We start from the raw sequence: 25496 nt of genomic DNA, 5'->3' as shown, positions 1-25496 counted from the left end.
TAAGTAGTCAAATTTAATCATAAAAACTAAAAATAATAATTATAAATTTTAAAAGAATAAAAAATATAAAAAAATTACGAAAACCAAAATAAAAACATGATCATATATTTTATAAGTATTAAAAATATATTAAAGGCAAAAATCTTTTAAGAAAAATAATTAAAAATAATTTCTATGAAAAATGATGAATAATAAAAATTATTCTAATTTAACAAATTTTTTTGGTATAGACTTGGAATGCCTTTTTTTAATTATGACTTTGAAATTAATTAAGAAGGTATCATTTTCAATTGCTTTTGGCTTGCAAGAGGTGGGAACCGCCGGATGCGAAAGCGAGAGTAATAAGTCCACGTAATGCGTTGCAGGGTTTCTAGAAAAAGTACTGTGGCGTTAATAATTCAACTTCAACTTCCTGCACTATTATTTCTAAGCCACCATGTCCTAAACTGGACTCAACCATTCCCACTGTAACCACTCTGGCTCCGAGTTTCTAGGATTGGCGTCAACTCAATTAGAGAATTATTTCAAAATTAATTCTCACTACCACAATTATTTTATACCCTTTCATCACAAAACCACTACTATTTATTTCTCTAATTATTGGTTAACTTCGTTCACACTCCTTAGTCCTTAGCAAAAGACAAAACTATAATCTCTACATTTTTTGAATATCCTTTAAATTATTGTGTGGACTCTTTAATAAGCCGGTTCCAAGGCCCCACACTATCACTCAACCTTAACCTTTTTCTCCTTCCACACAAGCCCTCTCCCAATTGGCTAAGAATTTCTCTAGTCAATGGAAACTCTCTTGTATTTTACCAAAATAAAAATAAATAAAATATGTTTAAAACTGTTCTTTATAACCCACCTTTTCATTCATATTTGGAAAATGACAACTTACCAACTAGTAATTGATTGCAAGCATCGACTTAAATGCTAATGGGTTGTCTCAGAAGATCTTGCTTATTTGTTTTGCTTTTGAAATGATCTTTGACCCAGAGAACGAGAGATCATGAGTAGGAAGGATCTAAGAAAGTAACTTGGAAAAAAATGAAGGGTAAAAATGAGTTAGGGAAATAACCTTTTGAGGTTTGAGACGTGGCGAGGGACCACAAGTTGAGGAACTAACTATCCTTAATTTGATTTGCAAACCCATATAATCAAAATTTCAATGTCTAGTTGGTGAAGAACACCGCCAAAGTCCACAAAACAACAAGCGGTGGAGGTATTTATTTGTCAGCATGAAGGAGGCTCTATAATATAAAATGGGATGTGTCTACTGTCCTCGGTTGAAAATAGCCTTCTATTCTTCTGTATCAGCCAATTCACATCAACAACCCGTGAACATCACAGTGCAACTGTTTTCTGTGTTGGAATACAGTGAGGTACAATATACAAAATAAGGAATTACACCAGCATGATTCAAACCTGTCACATGTATTGATTTGTACGTAAGTTAATTCTTTTCCATCTTAGAACACTATTTTTAAGATCTTTATAGTATATGAATGCAAGTTTTGAAGAATTATTCTCACACTTCAGTTGAGATATAATTTGATTTTAGTGCATGTACATATGGGATGTTGTAGTTTGAGTGCGTAGCATTCTAAACATTACTATTAGCTACATGAAATTAAAGTACCAAAACTAATCAACTTCTGACTTCTCTTCCAGGATATTATCTTCAGCTGTTTTTTCTTGCATGAGGAGCTTTCATATGGACATTTCATCGATCAGAGGGTTACCTGAACTGGTAAGATACATATCTCTTGTAAATACGTTATTCTTGGAACTAATAATAATAAATTTATACTATGAAAGTTGATGTGGATCATTAATTACTTTGACAGTGACTGATTATACATTTGGTTGGGAAACAAGGCCAATATGTAATAAAAATGAGTGAAACATGGATATATACTTTATTCTTCCTGACTAAAGGGTATAATGTTTTTCTGATTTTGCAGGGGGTAATAGAGGATCCTAACTTTCTCCATCAGTGGCAGTTAAACTCTATTGATACATGTGCTGCTTTTGAAGATATTTTGCAAAAGCACTCGTTATCTGATAACTCAAACTTCAACCCCAAAACATCCATGGAAACATCACCAACTGGAAATGAAAGACCTGCAAAACAGCTCAGAAACAACAACTGGAATCACAACAAAAGTCAACAGATCTCGGACACACAATTTGCTTCATGCTCAAATCTTCTTTCGTTTGTTAACTCGAATTACACAAGTGAATTGGGAGTAGTGAAGCCTAAGGTGGAGATGGTGTGTCCTAAAATCAATAACAGCACTCTTGCTGACATGTTGATCTCTCAAGGAACCTTGGGGAATCAAAACTATGTCTTCAAGGCTTCCCAAGAGGCCAAAAATATTGAGACACGTCCTAAACTTTCTCAACCTCAAGATCACATAATTGCTGAGAGGAAGCGGAGAGAGAAACTCAGCCAACGGTTCATTGCTCTATCTGCTCTTGTTCCTGGCCTAAAGAAGGTACCAAAAAATGTTGTTAGTGCCCTTTTTGTCATGATGATATTGAGTTTATACCTTCTGTCTATCATAAAGCTATGTGTTAAACATATGTTGGAGTTTCTAGACAAAAAACTAGCTAAACATAAGTTTTTGTTTTATAGCTAGACATGGTTGGTGTGTTATTCAAAAATTAACAAATAAAGACTAATCTGTGCTCATTGGACTGAACATTAGTTTATGAAGACATCCAATTAATTAGGTGTATAATATTGATTTCTTCGTGCTTCATCTTGTCTAAACATCTTTCATCCTAGCCTCATAAGAAACTATAGAAGATTGTAATATATATCTTGGTTTGGTATTTCATCAAAACTCAAAAGTATCAGAAACCTTTTGAATGAAAGACAGCATTAAGTTTTTGAATTAAATATAATATTAACATGCTAGTATAATAGTAATAGTTTTTGTTGCTCTTGTAGTTGTCATTAATTTTTGTCAATCCTGTTGCTACTTGCTTGATTAGGTTATGATTCTTTCAACCTGAAACCATCTTTAAAGTCTCTCTCTCTCTCTCTCTCTCTTAATTCCCTTCTAACAGATGGACAAAGCTTCTGTTCTTGGAGAAGCTATCAAGTACTTGAAGCAAATGCAAGAGAAAGTGAGTGCTCTTGAGGAGGAACAGAACAGGAAGAGAACTGTGGAATCTGTGGTAATTGTGAAGAAATCTCTGCTATCTAGTGAAGCTGAAGATTCTTCTTCTTCAGACACTGGAGGTACAGTTGATGAGGCACTACCTGAAATTGAAGCACGATTTTGTGAAAGAAATGTCCTCATAAGAATACACTGTGAGAAGAACAAAGGCGTCATAGATAAAACAATCAGCGAAATTGAGAAACAGCATCTGAAAGTCATCAATAGCAGTGCCATGACATTTGGAAGTTTCATCCTTGATATAACCATTATTGCTCAGGTAATTTCTGCATTTAAAACTCTATCTGTTCAAATCTCTATTTAGAACTAAGTTCCAATACAGCGGTAACATCTAAAGTGGTTCGATCAAATAATTAAGGAAAAAAAAGTGTTCGCGTATGACACAAAATGCTCAATTGATATGATATGCATCAAGTTTTGCTTTTCATCATTTTGTTCCATTAAAATATGGTTTTCTTTCAATAAGGGAATTATTTCTGCAATTTGCAGATGGATACGGAATTTTGCATGACAGTGAAGGATCTTGTGAGAAGTTTACGCTCAGCTTTTTCATATTTCGTGTGAAGAAGTCTAATGTTTACTTCACTATGAAAGGTTCATGAAGAATAGGAGTGCAATCAATATATATATATATATATAGCAGTTCATATTATCAAGTTTAAGTTCTTCAATAATATTTCTGTTTCCAAGGCCAGCCATGTCTTCCATCTTAATTAAACCATTTACACCAACCTTGTTTGCTCCATGGTTCATTTTGCAGGAGGGTTTTTCTAGTGATATTTTCTTTTTTGCATGGTCAACTTGTTGACAGTGTTATATTGTCACCCTCCTGTTTCAAGAGTTTGTTAGGCATTTTTTGGCAGGAAGTTGAAAACTTCAACTGCACCTGTTTTCCATCTATTTCATACCTAAATCCTGACAAACTGGCCTTTGTTGAGGGACTTGTTAATTTTTTGTTCAAGTGTTCTTGAGTTACTTGTTATTTGAAGCATTATATGCTTTTAATGTAAAAGTTTGGTAGTGATGGAATAACTATATCTTTTTACATCGTATATGTACATGTCTTATAACGCATATTGCATGGCCTCAACTTTCAGTTAATTCCAACGAGTTATATATAGATTATGGAAAATTTCCAGCATCTACTACGAGTTCATTCACATGTTTGTACCAGAAAGAAGTGAATCTATTTACACAAAAAAATATTCTCGATCGTACTTATGCACTACTACTATGAGACTTTAATAGACGTTCGTGTCTACAGCTATCTGGGAAGGTTTGACACAAAAGTAAAATCCCACAAAACATACATGTTTGATTCAAATAAAACACGGATATTGAGTTTTCAAGGTCCTTAACTTGAATTATGATTTAGTTCAAATACTATAATATTCTCTCTTTCTCTTTCCTTTTTTTCCAATTGTCATTTTGATACTTGCACAGTGTTTACAAAATTTAAAACCTTTCGTAAGATATTTCCACAATAAAATTTAAATGACTTGGAATTTTTTATTTAATGTGTTTATATTATCCTTATGCTTGATCATACAGAAGTTTTATTATTTTCTAAATTATATTTTTAATCTTTTTATATATTTGTAAGATTTAATTTAGTTCTATTATTTTTAAAATGTTCAATTTGATACCTTAATTTTAAAAAAATGTTCAATGTTATTTTTCCATCTAAATTGATATTAATGAAATTAAGTGAAAGAACAAATTTGACATTTTTTAAAAAAAATTAGAGAACTAAATTGAACATCTTAAAAATAGTGGGATCAAAATAAATATTTTAAATAATTTAATTTAATCATCTAATTTCTAAATGATGTTTAATGTTATTCTTTCATAAGATTTCATTAATCTTGTTAATTTTAATTTGAATATAATGATAACGTTAAATATTTTTAAAAAAAATAGAGGATAAAATTAAATTGTTTAAAAATAATAGACCAAATTAAATAATTAAAAATGAATAGTGAGACCAAAAGTATAATTTTTTTTTCTACCTGATTTTGAATATGCTTTACCTTAAACCCCTAATCAAAATGTTTTCTTAATGATGGCTTCCATTTCAACCACCATTGGATATCGAAGGATATCTTTAAATGTAGAATCCGCGCTTACTTAATCCACCCAACGTGTAACCAGAAAAAAAAATGCACTAATATCGTTGACTAGGAATTTTAATTAAGATGCTGCTTTCGAAAAATACAAACTGATCCTTCTTAATTTGAATTTTAATTAGTGCTTTACATCTGAATTAGCAATTTGGATTGTTCGCCATTACTTTTGTTTTTTTTTTTTCCCATTCGGGTGGCTCTATTATTTGTAAGTCATGAGAGAGATACAGATAGAAATAATACATAATTTTATTTTTTGGCGTGAATATAAAATAAGTTATTAATTTATCAATGGCTTCAAAGAGAAGGAATCATGTTTATTATATATAATATATAATATCACATGGATAATATTTATTGGCTTATATATAATGTTTGTTTAAATAAAATGGATGAAATGAAGAGGAGTTGGCATTCGACAATGTCAGATAACCTGGTCAAGAGGATATACAATTAACAACTTGATATAGACAACCCAGAAAACTTGCAATGCCAAGTTAAAATATTGCTAAAGTTTTTTGTCTTCATTAGATATGTATCTATATCTTTTGTTTTAATAATTTACGTTCAATCGTTGTCGGGATTTCTTTATAATCTTAGTCCCCACAAAAGATTGCAGCCTTATTATGGTATAGTTATTTGACTAAAAATATTTTATTATCAATTGTGACCATTTTTTTTAATTAATCACCTGTTAGTGTAAATTTTTTTATATTGATAATTAATTATATTTTTAAAATAATTTTTTTTATTTTTATTTTATTAAATAAGTAACTGATATGACATTATTAAAAAATATGAATAATTGTTAATGTAAAAAAAAAATATATTGAAAGTATATAGATGATTAACATTTTTTTTTATCGTGCCAAAGGAAGAGGGTTCATGTTTCGAAGAGCAGTAATTAGAATTCATGTATTTCCTAAAGCGGCACACAGTAAAACGACACTACCGGCCTGGTTCATAAATAAAATCACTTGTAAATGGGCTTATTGTAAGTAATCAAAAAGTGTTGGCGATTGTCGCAAGGAAACGTAAAATCACTTTTATTTTATAACAATTATTAATGATTTCCAGATACTTTGGACTTTTATATTTTACTTACTAAAAATAATTAAGAATTATCAACATTCGTTAAATCAATTTATGTTGTAAAATTGATCCTTAAATTTTAAAGTCTCAAATTTGATAAGAATAATTAATTTTTAATATTTTTTTTTATTATTTAAAAATTTAAGAGTCAAATCATTTAAAAAATATAAAGACAAAAAAGTGGTTATAATCTCTTATCCCTTTATATATAGGTATAAATATACAATCATATCTGACTAATATAACCTTAATTTTATCATCAATTAAATGTATAATAAAATTAACTTGATGTTATAAAAAATAACAAAATTAACTTGTTTTGATACAATCTAATTACTATGGAACCATTATGATTACTACTATTGTTGTCACTGCCACTATTATTATTATTGACAATATTACTATTGTTATCATTATTATTATTATTATTATTATTATTGTTGTTATTATCATTTTATTTGTAATAGTGATGACAATGAAGGTGATAGCAATAACAATAATGATAATTTCAATAATTATAATAATATTAATAATAATAATAATAATAATAATAAAGATAATATGATAACAAAAATGCGTGATAGTTTTATGTGTAATCTTTTAAACAAAGTTGTTATTTCAAATTAAGGGGTGAGATTACACATTTTTATTCTCACATAAAAGCAATATTCTCGTAGTATACAATTTCTAGGTATAAATATAATTAAAATATAACAAAATAATGTAAAAATAATGATAATAAAGTTTTATAATAATAAATAAATATTTTATCACTTACATGTTTCTCAAAATACATGTTTAAATATTTTCTCTTAATCTCTTCATATGATTGAAAGATCTTCTTTAATTTTAATTTAATAATAAATAAAAGATATATAAAATAAATTTTAACTTTTGTATATTGTCATCAAATAATAAGTTAAATCCATAAATACTATAAAATGAAAAGAAGCAACACTTGAATGAATGTGAAATAACAATTTCTTTTAATGATTATCTATGAATAAAAAAGACACATCTTATGAGATTTGATTTAAAAAAAAATTGACTAAAGTGAATATGAGATTGTAGACTAACTCATTAGTCATTATAATAATATTTTTTTTTATTTTTATTTTTTTTAAATATATCGAGATAAGATAATAATTACTTTCAAACTGATAAAAAAACTAATTCTCTTAATTTACTCCCACTACAGCATTATACATTTTAGTATTATTTATTTTGTAAATATATTTTAAATACAAAATATTTATTAATTTTATTAATAACAATTTTTTTATATCATAATATTGACTCTGCATCTTCTCATCCAATCACGAATTAAAAATTAAAATATATGAATTCTTTAAAACAAAAATGTATATTTATGTATTTTAATTTATATTTAGTAGATTATATATTTTACTTACATTAATTATGCGTTTTTTTTTATAAATTAATTTTTTTATATATTTTATTTAACTTTGAAAATATTCATAATTATTAAAAAAATGTTATTATATGATAGAAAATCACTTTTTCAAAAGGAAAAAAAATTGCGTAGATTAATAAATCTTCTACATAAAAATTTAAACAATTATGTCAAACAAAAAAAAAATAACGACCATTAACAAAAGAAAATGCTTTTAGTTATTTTTTTTTCGATAGAAACATTTTCAACAAAAAAAAAACAGCCTTCTCTTATCATGCATAACAAAATGTAACACTTAAACAAACTACAGTAATTAAAATGTTAATTGATTTTTTTTGGTGTTGTTTTTTTTTTTTTTGGTGTTGAAAATGTTAATTGATTAACGTTATAAATGAGTTATTATATCTTGTTTTTATATATTTAGATAATACAAACCTTATACAAAACAAAAATCTCAAATAAAAGCAGAGCAAAAAAAAAACAACAAAAAGAATGAAAAGTTACCAATTAATTATAGCACAATAATATATTGAGTAACTTCAAATGTTGAACCACTACCCTTAAGAAAGTGGAAAATGCTATGGAAGTTTCATATTATAGCACCACAGTTTCTCGAATAACTCCAAATACTGAACCATCACCCTTAAGAAAGTGAAAAGTGTTATGTATGTTTCACATACCAACCGGTGTTTATGACAACCAAAATAGTTTATAATACCTTTAGCTAATGTTTATGCGTATTTAAAGGATTCAATGATCGTGAAACAACAATGACAAAAGACGAATTATGTGTTTAGCATTTATAACACCTATAATGAATGTAAACCATGGTAACATAGTAATTTGACAATTATAAGATTGTTAAAGATGATAGATTTGTGTTTTTACTTGTCCACGCTAGTTCTATTGTGCTTTGTTTCAACCACTCACAACTTCTGATTTTGATTAATTCTCGTTTACCTATTTTTTGTTTTAAAATAATGTATTTTTCTTATAATAAACACAGGGTAAAAAAGAAAAATAAAATGTGTACACCAAAGTTTGATATTAACTTTATCTATTATTATAGATATTAATAGTATAGATAAATAGTTAATCATTTATATATCGTCAGTGTAAAATTTTTTTACACTGACAACTAATCATATTTTTTAATTATTTATTTAATGAAATAATAATAAAATAAATAATTTTAAAAGATATGATTGGTTGCTAGTGTAAAAAGTTTTACACTAACAGTGTAAGGATGATTAGCTCATAGATAAACTAAAAAACAACATTTTTTTGGGAAGAAGATAAAGATTAAAATTTCATTATCTTTATTATTTTATTCAACATCATTAGCAACAAGGTGTCGTGGTGTAGTTGGTTATCACGTCAGTCTAACACACTGAAGGTCTCCGGTTCGAGTCCGGGCGACGCCAACTTTAAAATTTTTTGTTTTTGCGAAAAGAGATTAGCAAGAGAAAACGACGTCGTTGGGGGTGCAATTTCGTTGCCTAGATCCAAGGCGTGTAATATGAAGAAGCTTAGAAGCCACAGATAAAATTGGAAAAAGTGGGAAAAGGAAGCATTGGAGGTCCACGAACCGCCACCCAATCACATTCTCCCGAAATAACTTTCTCCATCCTTATTGGTCCACGTCATCACCCCAGAACCTTCCATCCCCAAAACCAAACCACTATATTTTCTCCTCCAAACACATTCCAACTCTATCATCATCTTCATCATCATCATTGTGAAGCCAATTCCGTCTTTCTCCTTCTCTTCGCCTCACACCATGCTCCGCCTCGGAATCGCGTTCCTTCTCCTCCACTCCTGTCTCGCTTCCGACACCCCCTACCCCAAGGCCATCTCCGTACGTCTTTTTTCAATTTTCTTTTTATTATTATTTAAAAAACCATTGCCTAGGTTCCTAATTTGACGTTTTGCTTGCAGGACCTGAAGGACGCGATTGTGAAAGGATTAGGGTTCAACACAGAGGATGAAGTCAAGATTACGGGGTTCGATCCTCGAGATGCTGAAGTAGGACATTCCGTGGAGTACCAATTCGACCTCGAGATCGATCACCAGGTTATTCCCTTCAAGCTCCTCGAAGACGTCAAACGCTGGGACTACGTCGACCTTCCAATTTTCCGGGCCCAGGCCCAAACCGGCTTGGTCAAGAAGCAGCCTTCGGAAAACCGCCTTCCCGTTTTGGCTCCCTTCATGCTCGCCGGGCCCATGGAACTCTGGATCCATGATGCCAACGACATGAGACTCTCTCTCCCTGTAAGCCCTAAACCATAAACCATTGCCCATTGCACATTGCTGATTAGTGATTATAATTTCCTAATTTGTTTGAGGCCGTTATTAACGTTGGTGTGATTCTGTTTCCAGCATGACGTGGAAGCTGGTGTGTTGAAGAAAGTGGTTTTGGCGGAGGGAGCGGCGGTCACGGTGAAAGGAGCGAGGTCCGTTAGTCTCCGTCAACCGCTTGATTTCCCTCTTCCGTTGAACCGAACACAGAACGGTTTCGCTAACGGTCTCTTAACCCTTGCCGAGCATCTTCGCCATGCTTCTAGAACCCAGGCTTCTCCGATCCTCTCCCTGCGAATCGTTGGTCCCACATCGCTCACAGCAGCACCTTCCTCCACTTCAACCTCTTTAAAGCTCAAACGTCTCGCGCCTGGGCTCGTGGAATTGTCGTCGCCTTCTAAAACCAAAGCGGTTGAGGAGATTCCTAGCGTTGATATAGAAAGTGAAGCTCCCACGGTTCTCACGCCGACTCAGTTTACTACATTGTGGCCTCTGGCTTCGCTTAATGGGTCGAATGCGAACTTGTTAGGGTTTGAGAAGCTTTTGCATACTGTGTTGGGGGCTAAGGCTGATAAGAAGGGTTCGTTCAGGTTGCTGAAGGCTGATGTTTCTGCTCAGACGTACGTGAAGATTGGTTTTCAGGCGGAGAAGAGGATTAAGGAAGGGGAATTGGATGGTTACTTCCCTGTGTGGAGGACTAAGCCTGAGACGGTGACCACGCACTTTGAGGTGCTGGCAAAGGTTGATGGGGATAAGGTTATACCGGAGAAGGTGATGCCGGTGCAGCCTGTTATCGCGGTGGATAATGTGGCGCCGGAAATGCTCTCTGGGAATGTGTCCATGTCGAAGACACCCGTGGTTCACCCTCCGCCTAACCCCTTCTACTTATAATGTGTGGAAAGGGAAGGGGATTGGTTCATTTTGTATGCTTTACAGGAAGATATGCAATTATAGCACAGTGAAGAGGGAACAATCTTGTTTTTCATTTTGGTATATACACAACAGATGTAAAATTGTAAGTAATGAGGAATTTGTTTTATTTTTCCATCATGGATTTGCTTCTTACCCTATACAAATTAACCACTCTAACAAAAAAAAAAAAATCTTAGAGAGAGTGTTGGACTTATTGCAATTTTTTTTAATTTTATGTATTTTGAACTAAAGGCAGTTTGAATATAAAAGTGTTTGAGTGGAATTCACTGGATTGCTAATAAAGTTGGTAATTGGCAATTGCATTGGGGTGTCACCTGGGCAATTCCTTTGCAAATTGTCATCATAAGTTCTCCTACAGTCAAATTTAGCAGGATTTTCAGAATTAATAGACATTGAATTATTAAATATATTCTGTACCGATGCTATTCAGATCCAATTTTTGTATGATTTCGTCATATTCTTTTCATATAGCAAAAACATCTGGTTGGTGATTCTCTCCCTCATTCCATTTTAGGCTCTGTTCCTCTTTTAATCTTTCTTTGTTTAAAGTTTCATTTTTTTTCCTCACTTTTTTTGTTCTTTTATTTCAATTAGAAAAAACATTTAATACATTTTATACAAACACGCTGAATAAGTTCTTTTTGGTCTCTTTTTGCCTTTGTTTCTGTGTGCCCTGTTACAAGCTTGGATTTTGTGGTGTTGTATGCGGCAATTCACATGTTCAATTTGGTATTCAAGCAGAAACATACTAGTTTTCAATCACCTGCCTACCAGTTCAATCAATAAACCAATTGATACGAAAGCAATTTTTTTAAACGTTTTTCTCGTAATAAATTTAGCTTGCCATCCATCCCCATAATTAATATTAATATTGTTTTAGAATTTGTATCCAAGGTTAAAACCCGTAAATGAATTGCTAGGTCTACCCATGATGAGGAAGGCTGCTTCCTTTGCTTTCTCTAATATATAACATCAACAGTCACTGGTGACATCATTTATTGCTTGGCGGGAAAAGGTAGCATCTTCTACATAATGCTATTTTGCAGTTAGTTTCTCCACATAGGATTTACAACATTGCGTTGTATTTCCTTCACTTTTAAAGAATCTTTTTCCTATGCGAGCAGAAGGTTACTCCTCTGAATCCAAGGTTGCTATCTTGGGTGTTGGTGGGCCTGGGAGAATTGGACAACCTCTTACTTTCCTGAACAACATGTTTCTATTCTGTTCATCTTTATGATCATTTGAACTCCCTTGGTGCCAGCTGATGTTATTCACAGTGTCTTGTAAATGCCATGAACTTTGCCCTTATTAGAAGTTATTTCTTCTCTAGAATATTCAGAATTTCAGATGCACCAAAAAAGACTAGAGAATTCCCCAAATAAGTACATCTAAACATGTTTCTTTTTCCTTTTTGGGGTGAACCAGGATATTTTCGTAGTACTAATTTATTTTAAGGGGCTTACCTTTCTCACTAAGAGCTTGCTGGTGCTCCTACTGAAACGTAGTTCAAGTTCTAGTATCAAATTGAAATATAAACCGAAACCTAAATACTTAAAATAGTGACCCTATATTAGAGGGGGGAAATCAATACCAAAGAGTTGGAGTTAACATATAAATTTTACTATGCAGTTTTAGTTGATGATCATTTGCATCGGTAATGTAAAAAACATAGAAAAGGGACTCAATTGCTGCAATGACCTAAGAAAAATTACCACTGCTTTGGTATTAGTTCATGATTCATATACTTGCACGTGAGTCAAGCACAATTAGTCCCACACTGATCAAAAACAGAAGCTTCAAATTTTCCTATAACATATTTCAATAGACTGGGATACATTTGATACATAGAGTCATGCTGTGAGCACAAGCGAATTATTCTTTCGCCTTTTACTAAAGAATACCGTGTGCTCATAGTTCGAATGACATACTCATGTTTTTGGAAGGTGACTTTCTAATAGAAGGTCCCTAATTTCAAGTTTGCAATTTTGATACGCTGTTCTTGTAAATCGTTTTAACAGAGCTTCTTAACTTTTCTGGTTTGTGGTCACGACTGTCCTTCCTCCACTGTTCAAATATTTGTCAAATTCTAATTCTAATTTTCAAACATAAAATGAATCAACAGTGACCCGGGTGGAAAATTACCATTGCACTCCAATTTTTCTTTCTATCACACAATTTTACTTTCTATCCCACAATTTTATGGGATGTGATATTTTGGATGAGTTAGTTTGTTTTGGATTTGAAAGGTAGTTTTATACTTTTATTATGGCTACATGTTTTTAATTTATTAACTTTCTTGGACTTTAATGCCAATAGTGACTTTTTAGTTCAAAAAAAATTGGATTTTAAAGTCCTACATAAAGTCTCTTCCAGTTTGAGATATATTTTCCTGTTGAGTGATGGTTAATTTTGTATCTTTCATTGTGTGGACCAAGAATTTGCTAAGGCCTCAGGTACACTTTTCGGTGTTACTTGAAACCCATCTGTTCTGTAGTTGTTTACCTTTATTTGATTGCTTTCTGAAATGCTTTTGTTTTGTTATCTAAATGATTGTTGTACATTAGGCATTGATTTTTTATTCATCTGGTTGGATATGGAGTGTTTTCCCTTGCAACATTCCAGGGTTACAACTTGCGACACTTATTTTTTAATCACGAGTCCCTAATTCCTAGTCATTCCATGCAAGGGACTGCATTCTCAAAGCTATGAGTGCCCCTGGAAGCCTGCATACACATAAACCAAACACAATTCATAATTTGAGCACTTATATTCTCACATTACAAATTTAATAGTATTTTTAAAATTTGCCTTAGTCATATGACTTTTCTAACATGAGTATTTAAAATTATCTATAATTTTTTTTAATCATTTTAAGCACTCTTAATTTTAATTAGTTCAAGTTTAAATGAGGATATTTTTGTTTTTAGATAAATTATATTCTAAGATTGTTCTAATCTTCATTGATCTTAATTTAAATTTGATCGTTAAATTTTAATTTTTGGCATACCATAGATCAATAAAAGATAACGGACTTAACTTATTTTTGTAATTTCTATCTCATTGTTAAAAGCCTTATTCTTATCTTTTTAAATTTATTCATATTTAATAAAATAGAATGATTTTTTTAAGGGAATAAAATAGAATGATAAAACATATATTATTCTCTTTAGTTTTTTTTTTAATTTAATTTAAATTCTAAATGTACTTGAGTAGTATATGAACTTGTCAGTATCCCTAATGAAACGTACTTAAGTTATATATTTAAGGGACAAAATCAAATACCAAAGAGTTGGAGCTAGCGTATAAAATATAAATCTTATTAATACATTTTTAGTTATAATCATTTGCTGCGATAATATAAAAACAAAGAAAAGGGAGTTAAATGCTGCACCATTAAGTCTTATTATTTATTAGTTCATAGTTCACATAAATGCAGGTGAGTCAAGCACCCAAGTCCCACATGGATAAAAGTAAGAAACTCTAAACCTTCGTACAACCTATATCAGTATACCAAGTAATTGTGTACCTCATGGAGTCATGCTTTGAGCACAAAGCGAACTATTCTTTCGCCTTTTACTAAAGAATACCGTGTGCTCACAGCTCAAGTGACATACATTTATTTTTGGAAGGTGACTCTTCTAAATAGGAGTCCCTGACATTTAGTTTGAACTTTTATTCAGGTGTTATTGGAGGCTCTTAAGTGTGACCTTAGTTTAATTTCTTTTAAGTGATTTTAAGATTGCATAAGAGAGTTACTCGTTATTTTAGAGTTTTAAATTAAAAATACTTTATTTAAAAAGTTATTATAACTCGAGTTATTTTTTAAAGCTGTTAAAGGTAGTTCATCAAAATAAACAGAAATTTTATTTTCTAGAGCCATTTTAAAAAAGTGAAATAAATACACCCAAAAATTGTGAATGTATTTATTATTATTATTTTTTTCATAAAAGACAACTAAATAAAAGAAAATCGAGATTTTAGATTGGCACTCAGGCAGAGGCTTTATTGGACAAATGGTCCTACAACCTCAGTGGAGTTTGACTACGGTCTCAATATCCAGACTTTTCATCATTTTTTTTCTATATTGACTAATTTTTAAGATGACAAAATTATTTTAACAATTCTCCAATTATTGAGTATCAATCATTTTAGTCCTAACTTAATACATTTTAATAAAATTTAGCGACCAATTTATAGTTTTTTAATATTTTAAAAATTATTTTGCATGATATTAAATATTTCTCAAGGATCACTTGAAAAATAGAAAAATATATAGCTGAAAAATTAAATTGGTAGTTTCCTCTTTTTTTCATGCATGCAAACATCATTATGAGGGGTGTGGAAATTGACGAATTAGAGTTGACCCAATCAATAATACATTGCATGGGGTGTCGGTTGAATTGAATTCGCCAATTGGAGTTTCGACCTTAAGTTTGTTTAGTTCAGCTTAATGAAATATTATTATGGGCAAGCTAGATTATTATTATTATTATTATTATTATTATTATTATTATTATTATTATTTATTATTTTAGACCATTATTTGTTGATTATATATATATATATTAATTATATTGTTAGATGTTCATTTAAAAAATAAAAAATGAAGATTTAATTGAATCCAAGAAACTTGTAATGCAGTGAATTTCGTCAAATTTAATATATTATTGATATATAATATGTTAATGAAAGAATACAATATGATAATAAATATATAATTTTATATAAATATTATATACATGTTAATTATTAAAGTATAGGTAGTTCTGAAATATTGTTTTGGATAAATAAATTTAAAAAAAAAAAGTACTAATGAGATGCCTGTTTTAGCTTGCAGTCTACATATATACTACAATGAATTCAACTGGGTTAATGAATTTTCAGCTCATAATTAAATTAATTCAACTCAAGTTTTGTTGGCCAACAAACAATTTAGCCTGAAAAAATTTAATTGGCACTTTTAATCGTAATTACTGCCATACTTTACGCATATTAGTATTATTTTTTAAATATTAAATTAACTTGATTTGTACTTTTAACCATAATTACAGACCTACTTTACGCATATATATATATATATATATATTTTTTTTTTTTACATTTATATAATTTTTTATCATTCAATTACAATTGTAGTTGAATTTATTAATTTTTGTATATTTTGTTTTTTCAGAACCAAAAGTGGTAGAATAGGAAGCACTTTAATATTTCTTGCAAAACACTAATGAGACACATTGAGACTGTCACACATAGAGAATTATTGTACAGATTTGAAGTGTAAGTAATTTAATCAATCATAAAACATAATTATTCAACTAACTCTTTTGTGTCAAAAAAAATCTCGTAAAAAAAATTGTCCATCAAACAAAATTTTAATAATGTGAAGGAGAATCAAACATGCATTCCTTAAAGAGGATGAGTTAACTCTTCCATCTTTTACCATTTATGTCAATGTAACTTAGTTTATATATTTACTCATGATTGTCTTACGTACACAAATAAATTAAATATGTAAGTGTATAACTTCTTTCTAATTAATATATTTTTCTCCTGTTGCCGTTGACGCCTGAACATTACATCAATGGAAGAAATAGGGGTGAATCAATCCAATAAATTTATTAATTTAAACTGAATTAATTAAATTATTTATTTATTTTTATTTAGATTCAACTTGACTTAAATCAATTAAATTTGATGTTGATTGGTTCGAATATTAAATTTACACATTTAAAATTTAAATAAGATCAATTAATTTATATATAATATATTGTTATTTTTATTTGGTTAATAATTAATACGTATGTATCATTTTTATAAATTTGAATTTCTTTTGTGTTATAATACATAAATATTTTCATTTTTTTTAATTCTTAAAAGATCAATATTACAATATATTGAATATATAATTTTTACACATGTATTTAAGATTCTTAAGTATATTAAATAAATTAAGAGAAATTCTATTATAAATCTATCAATTTAATTAATATTAAAAATCTATTTATTTTTTTAAATTATTACTTATAAAAAAATTCATTAGATATGACTTGAATTGAATCAAACCCAATAAATATCATATTGATTTGGTTCAGATTAAGAAAAAAAAAATATACTCAACCCGTTAACAGATTTACTTAAACTCAAATCAAGCAAATCCGCGAACAGTGCTTGAAAGAAACAATTAAATAAACATGGACATGAAATTATACTCGACATGTTATTTGGTTGAATTCATATGAATCGATTATATTATTTGAAGGGATTAATTTGTTTTTATGTATAAAACTTGTTTACATGTTCTTCTAATCAATTATATATATATATATATATATATATATATATATATATATATATATATATAATTAAAGAGCTGTTAAATTTTTTATTTAACATAGGGTTTTAGGAGTTAAAAAGAACATGAATAATTCACTTGGCATTGCTATTATTCTAACAGACTGGTCATTTTAATAATTTATAACAAGTAAAATGTGGAACTTGTGTAAAAATTGTGTAAAATTAAAAAACTTATTTGGATGGATAAAGTCTGAAAATGTGATGTTAACATGAGCGTAGACAAAATGGTAGGATGAGAACACGAGTTTAAACTAATAATCGACGATGGGCATATAATTCAAACTTCAAAGATGGTAGGCAATAGGCATACGCATATCTACTTCTCCACACTCCACCATATATGAAAAAGATATATATTTAAGTATTTAACCTAATATCTGAAAGTTACTATATCATGGGTAAATTGTTGCTTGCTATTGTCCTTATATGCAAAATTATATAGTTAGTCAATGAATAGTTTAAATTAGATAAACGTATCTTTCATTGCTTTCCACTTTCTTCTTCAATAATTACTTTTTCTAACTAGATATTTTAGAAAAAGTGTTTTTTTTTTCTTCTTTCTTTCTAAATTACGGTGGCAAAGCAGTTGAATTTTGATTTTCTACCAAAATACTGTTTATATATGATCTAGCCACTTCATCTAGTTTGAAAGAGTTTATTTGAAATTATTTTATGTCACAAGTGTTTTGCGAAAGTATTTAAGCAAATTTAATTATAAAAATAACCTTTATATATATATATAATACATAAAATATAGTTTATAGCTCAAAAGTTTTCAAACAGCTGTAAATAAAGTTTTAAAAAAATTAGATTTAATTAGTTTTTAAAAATATATTTTAGTTCCAATACATAAAATTAAAAACCATAATTTTTTTTAATATTTTTTATACAAACACTTGAACTTCTCTTTTGATTCATTCCATTATATAAAAAAAAAGAATTTAACATTGTTAACTGTAGATAACGTGATATTAAAGTGTTATTGACATGATATTGATATGTGTTACATTTTATGTTTTAGTTTTTATACTTTTATTATTTTTACATTTTTATGCTTTGCGACCTCTATTTTTAGTTTCTTCACTTGCAAACTACTCATTTTAGTATTTATATGAGAATAAAAGAATGTTTTAGTCTCTCTCCTATTTTTTCTTTTCTTTTTATTTTGTAATGCAATTCTATTATCTCTAGGTTCTCTAGCACTACTACAAAATTGAAATTAAAACTAAAAGTGTAAAATTGCAAAAAAAAAAAAAAAAAAAAACAAATCGATGGTTGTTAAAATGTTAGTAACTTGAAAATGAAAATGCTTTTGTTACACATTACTACCTCAGACACGATTAGGCTCTCATACATGGTAGTTATGTGATATAGAAAATGATTTAAATGCAAATTTTCATGTTTCTAAATATTGTATACAAGAAGATTAAAATGATGTAGTAAGTCCTCTCACTTTAAGGAATAATAAGTTGTTACTTGTCGACTACTTTATCTTGATCAAGTAACACATGTGAATTTTACAACCTTAAGACTAATTTAGTTTAGGATTAATAAAAATTAATTCATGTAAGATGATTTAGAATGAACAAAATTTACAATGTAAAATAACAAAATTGGTGTTGATCGGTAAAAAGAGAAAAGGAAACATGAAGAAAAGATTAGAAAGAGGAGGGAGAAATAAGAAATATTGATAGGAACTTAAATAAATAAAAATAAGTGTTTGTATAAGAAAAAATAATAATTTCTAAATATAAAAATTAAAAAGATAAAAATTATTCAAATATAAGGACTAAAATATAAAAATGTTTAAAATAAAAACTAAAATATAATATACAATGTATGTCACTCTTATTAACAATGTGTCAATATCATGTATTTATCATTAATGGTGTTAAAAAAAATTTTAACGAAAGAATTAAATGAAAGCTAGAAATGTTTATGTAAAGACTAAAAGAAAAAAAAGTAGATAATAAAAAAATAAATTTCTTATAATTATAAAATTACATGAGTAATTAAACAAAAATATTGAACCTTCCCCGAAATGATGTTCCTTTTTATGATGTGATGGTTGCAATGGAATTGACCGATCTAATATGAAATGAAATGGACCCAAAGGATGGTCAACTTCGGCGGCTACACTTCCATTTCTGCTTTACATATTTTCTTTATTTTTAACAATTAAATATTTTGTTAAAACTTTTTTAAATAAACAGTATAATATTAAAAAAAAACTATCATAAAAATTAACATTGTGACATTAAAAATATACGTTAAATGAGAAAATTTGTAAGCTTAAAATGAAAAGAAAAATATTAAATTGAAATACTATTTCACTGCTATAAGCTAGTGTGGGTTATATTGATTTTGTAATGCTTAAACCAGTGTTATTTCTTCCAAGTAACAATGATTTGAGAGTTGGAACAATTGTTCTGGGTCACCTTGACCCAGTTCAATTTTTCACACTCTAGTAAAGTTTACCCTATTGCGCCAACCCAATTTTTCTACAAAGGACTTTGCTACCTTAAAATACTTTATATATAATGCATTTTACTTACTTGACACTACAATTGCCTAACTAAAATGTAACAACTTTTTCTTCTCTACAAACGGTCTCTTTTATTATGGTACATGTCTTTTCCTCATTTTGGTAAACATTTTGATCAATCACTTATCTGTTTAATATAATAAAATGTGCTCAATTTTTTTTTTTTTTTCTCAAAACAAATATAAATTTTGTCCCACATTACGTTGGTAGAAATTTGTATTTGAGGTGGGGGCATATGTATTAACAAGTGTAGGAGAAATGATGCAAATTGAGGCGTAACTAAAATGTGACAAAGTGAAGTGTTCCAAGTTCCAAGCGAGACACAACTAATAAGCAAGCACCGTCAATGTTGAAACCTTGTTTGTCCATACATGCCCATGATTCTGTTGTTGCATGCACGTGGATCATTTTCTGTGTGAAACCAAACCCAAATTTCAACATTACAACCGACCCTCCATTCCATTCCCACCCACTCACCCAACTCTAACAACCCCCATCACCGCCGGCATGTTCGCCGGAGATATTTTCCGGCACGGCTCACCGCCCATTATTCTCACCACTCTGTTATTCCTCTGCCTCGTTGCTCCCTCCCTCTCAGATGAGCTTCAACCACTCATGAAGTTCAAGTCCTCTATCCAAAGTTCCAATGCAAACGTTTTCACTTCATGGACTCAAGCAAACTCTCCCTGCCAATTCACCGGGATTTCATGCAATTCCAAAGGTTTTGTCTCAGAAATCAACCTTGCGCAGCAACAACTTGAGGGCACTGTTCCTTTTGATTCGCTCTGCGAGCTTCAATCGCTGGAGAAGATATCTTTGGGGTCCAACCACTTGCATGGCAGCATCAGTGAGGGGTTGAGGAAGTGCACCAACTTGAAGCACTTGGATTTGGGCATGAATTTCTTCACTGGTGCAGTGCCTGATTTGTCACCTTTGCACAAGCTGGAGTCCTTGAATTTAAACTCTAGTGGAGTTTCTGGTGCATTTCCATGGAAATCATTGGGGAATTTAACAAGTCTTGAGTTCCTGAGTCTTGGAGATAACCTGTTGGAGGAATCTCCTTTCCCTTTGGAGGTCTTAAGGCTTGAAAAGTTGTATTGGCTTTACCTCACAAACTGCAGCATCACTGGGAATATTCCTTTGGGGATAGGGAATCTCACTCAGCTTCAGAATCTCGAGCTTTCTGACAACCATTTGTCTGGCGAGATTCCAGCTGATATCGGAAAGCTTCAAAAGCTGTGGCAGCTTGAGTTGTATGATAACTATTTGAGTGGGAAACTCCCTGTTGGATTTGGCAACCTTACTAGTCTTGTTAACTTTGATGCTTCTAGTAATCAGCTTGAAGGTGATCTTTCTGAGGTGAGGTCCTTGACAAACCTTGCATCCCTTCAGCTTTTTTGGAACAAGTTCTCAGGTGAAATTCCAAAGGAGCTTGGAGATTTCAAAAATCTCACAGAACTTTCTCTTTATGGTAACAATCTCTCCGGTCCTCTCCCTCAGAAGCTAGGATCATGGCTAGGCATGACATACCTTGATGTTTCAGACAATTCTCTTTCTGGTCCTATACCACCTCACTTGTGCAAGAACAACCAAATTGATGAACTAGCGCTCTTGAACAACACCTTTACTGGAACTATACCAGAAACATATGCAAATTGCACATCTTTGGCTCGTTTTCGCCTCAGTAGGAATTCACTTTCGGGTGTAGTTCCTTCAGGCATATGGGGCATGCCAAATCTGAAACTACTTGATCTTGCAATGAACCAGCTAGAAGGTCCAGTGACATCTGATATTGTCAAAGCAAAATCTCTGGATCAATTATTGTTATCTAACAATAAGTTCTCAGGTGTGTTACCATTGGAAATCTCAGAAGCATCTTCACTGGTGTCAATTCAGCTAAGTTCAAATCAAATTTCTGGGAACCTCCCAGAAAACATTGGCAACTTGAAGAAACTAACTAGTCTTAATTTGAATGGGAACAAACTCTCTGGTATTGTACCAGATTCCATTGGTTCTTGTACTTCTCTTAATGAGATAAACCTTGCTGGTAACTCTCTTTCTGGGACTATACCATCTAGTATTGGTTCTCTTCCAACCCTCAATTCATTGAACTTGTCCTCAAACAGGTTTTCTGGTGAAATTCCAACTAGTTTATCATCTCTGAAACTTAGCCTTCTTGATTTATCAAACAACCAGTTGCTTGGTTCCATACCAGAATCACTAGCTATTTCAGCCTTCAAAGATGGATTTATGGGAAACCCTGGCTTATGCAGCCAGACTTTGAAAGGTTTCAGATCATGTTCAGTGGAATCTAGAAGCTCCAGGAGTCTCAGAAACATAGTAGTCTGTTTCATTGCTGTTGTAATGGTTCTGCTTGGAGCATGTTTTGTCTTCACAAAACTGAGGCAGAACAAGTTTGAGAAGCCACTCAAGACTACTTCCTGGGAAGTGAAGCAGTACCATGTGCTAAACTTCAATGAGAATGAAATCGTTGATGGGATCAAGGGTGAGAATTTGATTGGAAAAGGAGGATCCGGGAATGTCTATAGGGTTGTGCTTAAAAATGGGGTAGAATTTGCAGTGAAACACATATGGACTTCAAATCCAAGTGAGAGGGAAAGTTGTAGGAGCACCTCAGCTATACTAAGGAGGAGTTCAAGGTCACCTGAGTATGATGCAGAAGTGGCCACTCTTAGCTCTATAAGGCATGTGAACGTGGTGAAGCTGTATTGTAGCATCACAAGTGAAGATAGCAGTTTGCTTGTGTATGAGTTCATGCCAAATGGGAGCTTGTGGGACAGGTTGCACACCTGCAAGAAGAAGTCTGAGATGGGGTGGGTGGTTAGGTATGACATTGCATTGGGTGCTGCTAGAGGATTGGAGTACCTTCACCATGGGTGTGATAGACCTGTTATACATAGGGATGTCAAATCAAGTAACATATTGCTGGATGAGGAATGGAAGCCAAGAATTGCTGATTTTGGCCTTGCCAAGATTCTGCATGGAGGAGCAGGCAATTGGACCAATGTCATTGCTGGAACACTTGGATACATACCTCCTGGTAAGCTTTAAATCACCTTAGTTTAATGCTTTTTTTCCAGACTCATTTTAGGGGTAAAGTCCAGTACCAATGAGCACATGAATCGATTGGTAAGACATTGTTCTAACTTAATTAGTGATTTTTAGTTCGAGTTTTAAATATGCTACTATGCTAAATACTCGGAAGAAGAGCTTTAATGCTAAATACTCCGAAGAAGAGCTTTGATGTCTATAGTGATCCTACCCATATCAAATATGCGACTCCAGTTTCGACTCCATGCACTTGTGCTAAACTTCCTAGGTTAATGTTTTTAATGAAACAAAAATGTACACTTAAAAATAAGATCATGTACAAGTACTTTGGTGATTGAGCTTAGTATAAGTATTGTTAAAATAATTAGTCTGTTATACATGTTTATAGGATTTTCATTTGTTGGCATATTGTGCTAGAAGATTGATGATGTTGATTTTTGTTATGACAGAGTATGCCTACACTTGTAAGGTGACAGAGAAGAGTGATGTTTACAGCTTTGGGGTAGTGCTGATGGAGTTGGTAACTGGGAAGAGGCCAATGGAGCCAGAATTTGGAGAGAACCATGACATTGTGTATTGGGTGTGCAGCAAAATTAGGAACAGAGAAGATGCTCTTGAATTGGTGGATCCAACCATTGCAAAACATTTCAAAGAGGATGCCATGAAGGTGTTGAGAATTGCAACATTATGCACGGCCAAAATTCCAGCTTCAAGACCGTCAATGAGAATGTTGGTTCAAATGCTGGAAGAAGCAGACCCTTGTTCCACACCCAAAATCATTGTGACCATTGATGCTTAAGAGTAAGTTGCTCCAAAGAATGGACAATTTTTCTCTCAACAGCAAACATTTGAGTGTTTCTCTTTGCTAAGCCTCACAGAAAGAGTGATGAATATTAGTCATTAGTACATATCAATGCTTCTATGTCTTGCAGTTGGAATGGGATTACCACTCATCCCCTGAAATTTTGTTAAAAAATAAAAATGCTCATGTATGATATGAACCATCTGCTAGAGATAAACCAAAAGAGGTTTAGCTTTGTAGTATATGTGTAATGGTAATGAATTTCTCTTTCAAATCGAATTATATTTTCTCTGTTGATTAGCTTGTTGCTTTGTACCATGAGTACCCAAATCAATGATCACCGGCGTTACAATATAATAATCTATGATTATTAATTTTATCATTAAATATTTAGCACTTATTCTTATATTTTATTAAAAATGTTAAACTGTATTAATAACTACTTTTAAAACTTTTTCATGTTAAATTAATTTATATGTATAGAATCCTTGGACAGTATTTGAATTCTTGAATTCAATTATTAAAAAAATAATTTTTGATCAGATTTTACTAATTTTTAGATCTAATCAGATTAGTTTAAGATAAAGTCTTAAGACATTAGTAGGATAGAAAAAAAATTACATATATAGTTTATTTTATATTATATATATATATATATATATATTAATTTATATTTTTAAATTTTACTTAAATCAAATAATTGTAGTGTAATAAACAAAATGCTAACCAATTTATTAATATGATCATGAATGTTATAATTTGTTCAATTTTGTTCCCTCCTTTACTAGTTTTCTGAATCCATGTTGGTTGAAAATAAAGCGAAGCTGTGTAACAATTGTTGAGAGCTGCTGCCATTATCATCAGCAGAAATCAAAACAATAGTCAAGTGTGAGGGCTTCAAATTTGACAGTGGGAGCCCATTTACAATGTTCTATTCAAATGCAGGAGCTGATGGACTCCAAAAACAGAAAAGCCCATAACTGGATTAACGTTAAAGTAAAATATTAATATGAAACTAATTTTAGCTGACTCGAATAAAATTTTCAAAAAAAAAAAAACACATATCATACTTAAGGACTAAATTACCGCATAGTTATCCTAATATAAAAATGTAAGAAATGTCTTATGAGATTTTACAAATAATAAATGAATTTCTAACTTTAAAGGTTAAATTACAAAAATATAAAAATATGATTGATTTGATTATAAATTTTTTAATTTAAAAATATAACTAAAAATTATAAAAAAATTCAAAATTAAACAATATATTAAACCTTTTAAAATTACAAACCCGATTATATTGATTCAGGTATCAAATCAATCCAGGCATACGAAAGCCTAAACAAATCGAAACTTATATATATAGAATTGAATTACCTAATTCATCGTAATTAAGAAAAGTGGTTAATTTATTTGATAATAATAAATTATATATACATATATATATGTTTTTAAAATTATTTTTATATTACTTTTCTTTCTTAATTAATATTCATGTATCTTTAACTAATAAGAGTGCATGTCTTCTATTATTATTTTTAATTAATATTCATTTTTCTTCTGGCCAAATAAAATATATGTTCTTTAAAATTTTTTGTAATTAATTCATTTTATAAAAAATAAGATAACATATTTTAATTATGAGTATTCTAGTTTAAAAATAATAAATATA

At 30.6% G+C, this 25496-nt stretch overlaps 3 protein-coding genes and 3 non-coding genes across 8 annotated transcripts; all 6 read left to right on the top strand.

The window, feature by feature from the left end:
- Positions 1–1023: 1023 nt before the first annotated feature.
- LOC109814109 (transcription factor bHLH25) lies at positions 1024–4323 on the top strand. 3 transcript variants are annotated; one of them, XM_020378458.3, is made up of 5 exons: positions 1024–1447; positions 1675–1753; positions 1968–2501; positions 3079–3450; positions 3681–4323. In XM_020378458.3, the coding sequence occupies exons 2-5, from the start codon at positions 1703–1705 to the stop codon at positions 3753–3755; spliced, it is 1032 nt and encodes a 343-aa protein (XP_020234047.1). In that variant the 5' UTR covers positions 1024–1447; positions 1675–1702; the 3' UTR covers positions 3756–4323. The 3 variants fall into 3 exon arrangements, with proteins under 3 accessions (XP_020234047.1, XP_020234046.1, XP_029130338.1); XM_020378457.3 differs by having other exon boundaries at positions 1024–1451; XM_029274505.2 differs by lacking the exon at positions 1024–1447 and adding an exon at positions 1466–1594.
- Positions 4324–9170: 4847 nt separating this feature from the next.
- On the top strand, positions 9171–9244 carry TRNAV-AAC (transfer RNA valine (anticodon AAC)). Its single transcript has one exon. It is a non-coding gene; the product is annotated as a tRNA-Val (tRNA).
- Positions 9245–9518: 274 nt separating this feature from the next.
- On the top strand, positions 9519–11168 carry TIN1 (tunicamycin induced protein). The gene is made up of 3 exons (XM_020378418.3): positions 9519–9678; positions 9759–10091; positions 10200–11168. The coding sequence occupies exons 1-3, from the start codon at positions 9601–9603 to the stop codon at positions 11007–11009; spliced, it is 1221 nt and encodes a 406-aa protein (XP_020234007.2). The 5' UTR covers positions 9519–9600; the 3' UTR covers positions 11010–11168.
- A 1730-nt stretch (positions 11169–12898) lies between these two features.
- On the top strand, positions 12899–13016 carry LOC114916888 (U5 spliceosomal RNA). Its single transcript, XR_003805534.1, has one exon. It is a non-coding gene; the product is annotated as a U5 spliceosomal RNA (small nuclear RNA).
- Positions 13017–14583: 1567 nt separating this feature from the next.
- On the top strand, positions 14584–14702 carry LOC114916887 (U5 spliceosomal RNA). The gene has a single exon (XR_003805533.2). It is a non-coding gene; the product is annotated as a U5 spliceosomal RNA (small nuclear RNA).
- A 5483-nt stretch (positions 14703–20185) lies between these two features.
- LOC109814095 (receptor-like protein kinase 7) lies at positions 20186–24121 on the top strand. Its single transcript, XM_020378442.3, has 2 exons — positions 20186–23011; positions 23472–24121. The coding sequence occupies exons 1-2, from the start codon at positions 20344–20346 to the stop codon at positions 23819–23821; spliced, it is 3018 nt and encodes a 1005-aa protein (XP_020234031.2). The 5' UTR covers positions 20186–20343; the 3' UTR covers positions 23822–24121.
- The last annotated feature ends 1375 nt before the right edge of the window (positions 24122–25496 follow it).

This window comes from Cajanus cajan, chromosome 1, assembly GCF_000230855.2.
Source record: "Cajanus cajan strain Asha chromosome 1, NIPB_CcT2T_4, whole genome shotgun sequence".
Classification (NCBI taxonomy): domain Eukaryota; kingdom Viridiplantae; phylum Streptophyta; class Magnoliopsida; order Fabales; family Fabaceae; genus Cajanus; species Cajanus cajan.
This window is presented reverse-complemented; position numbering and strand designations above follow the sequence as displayed.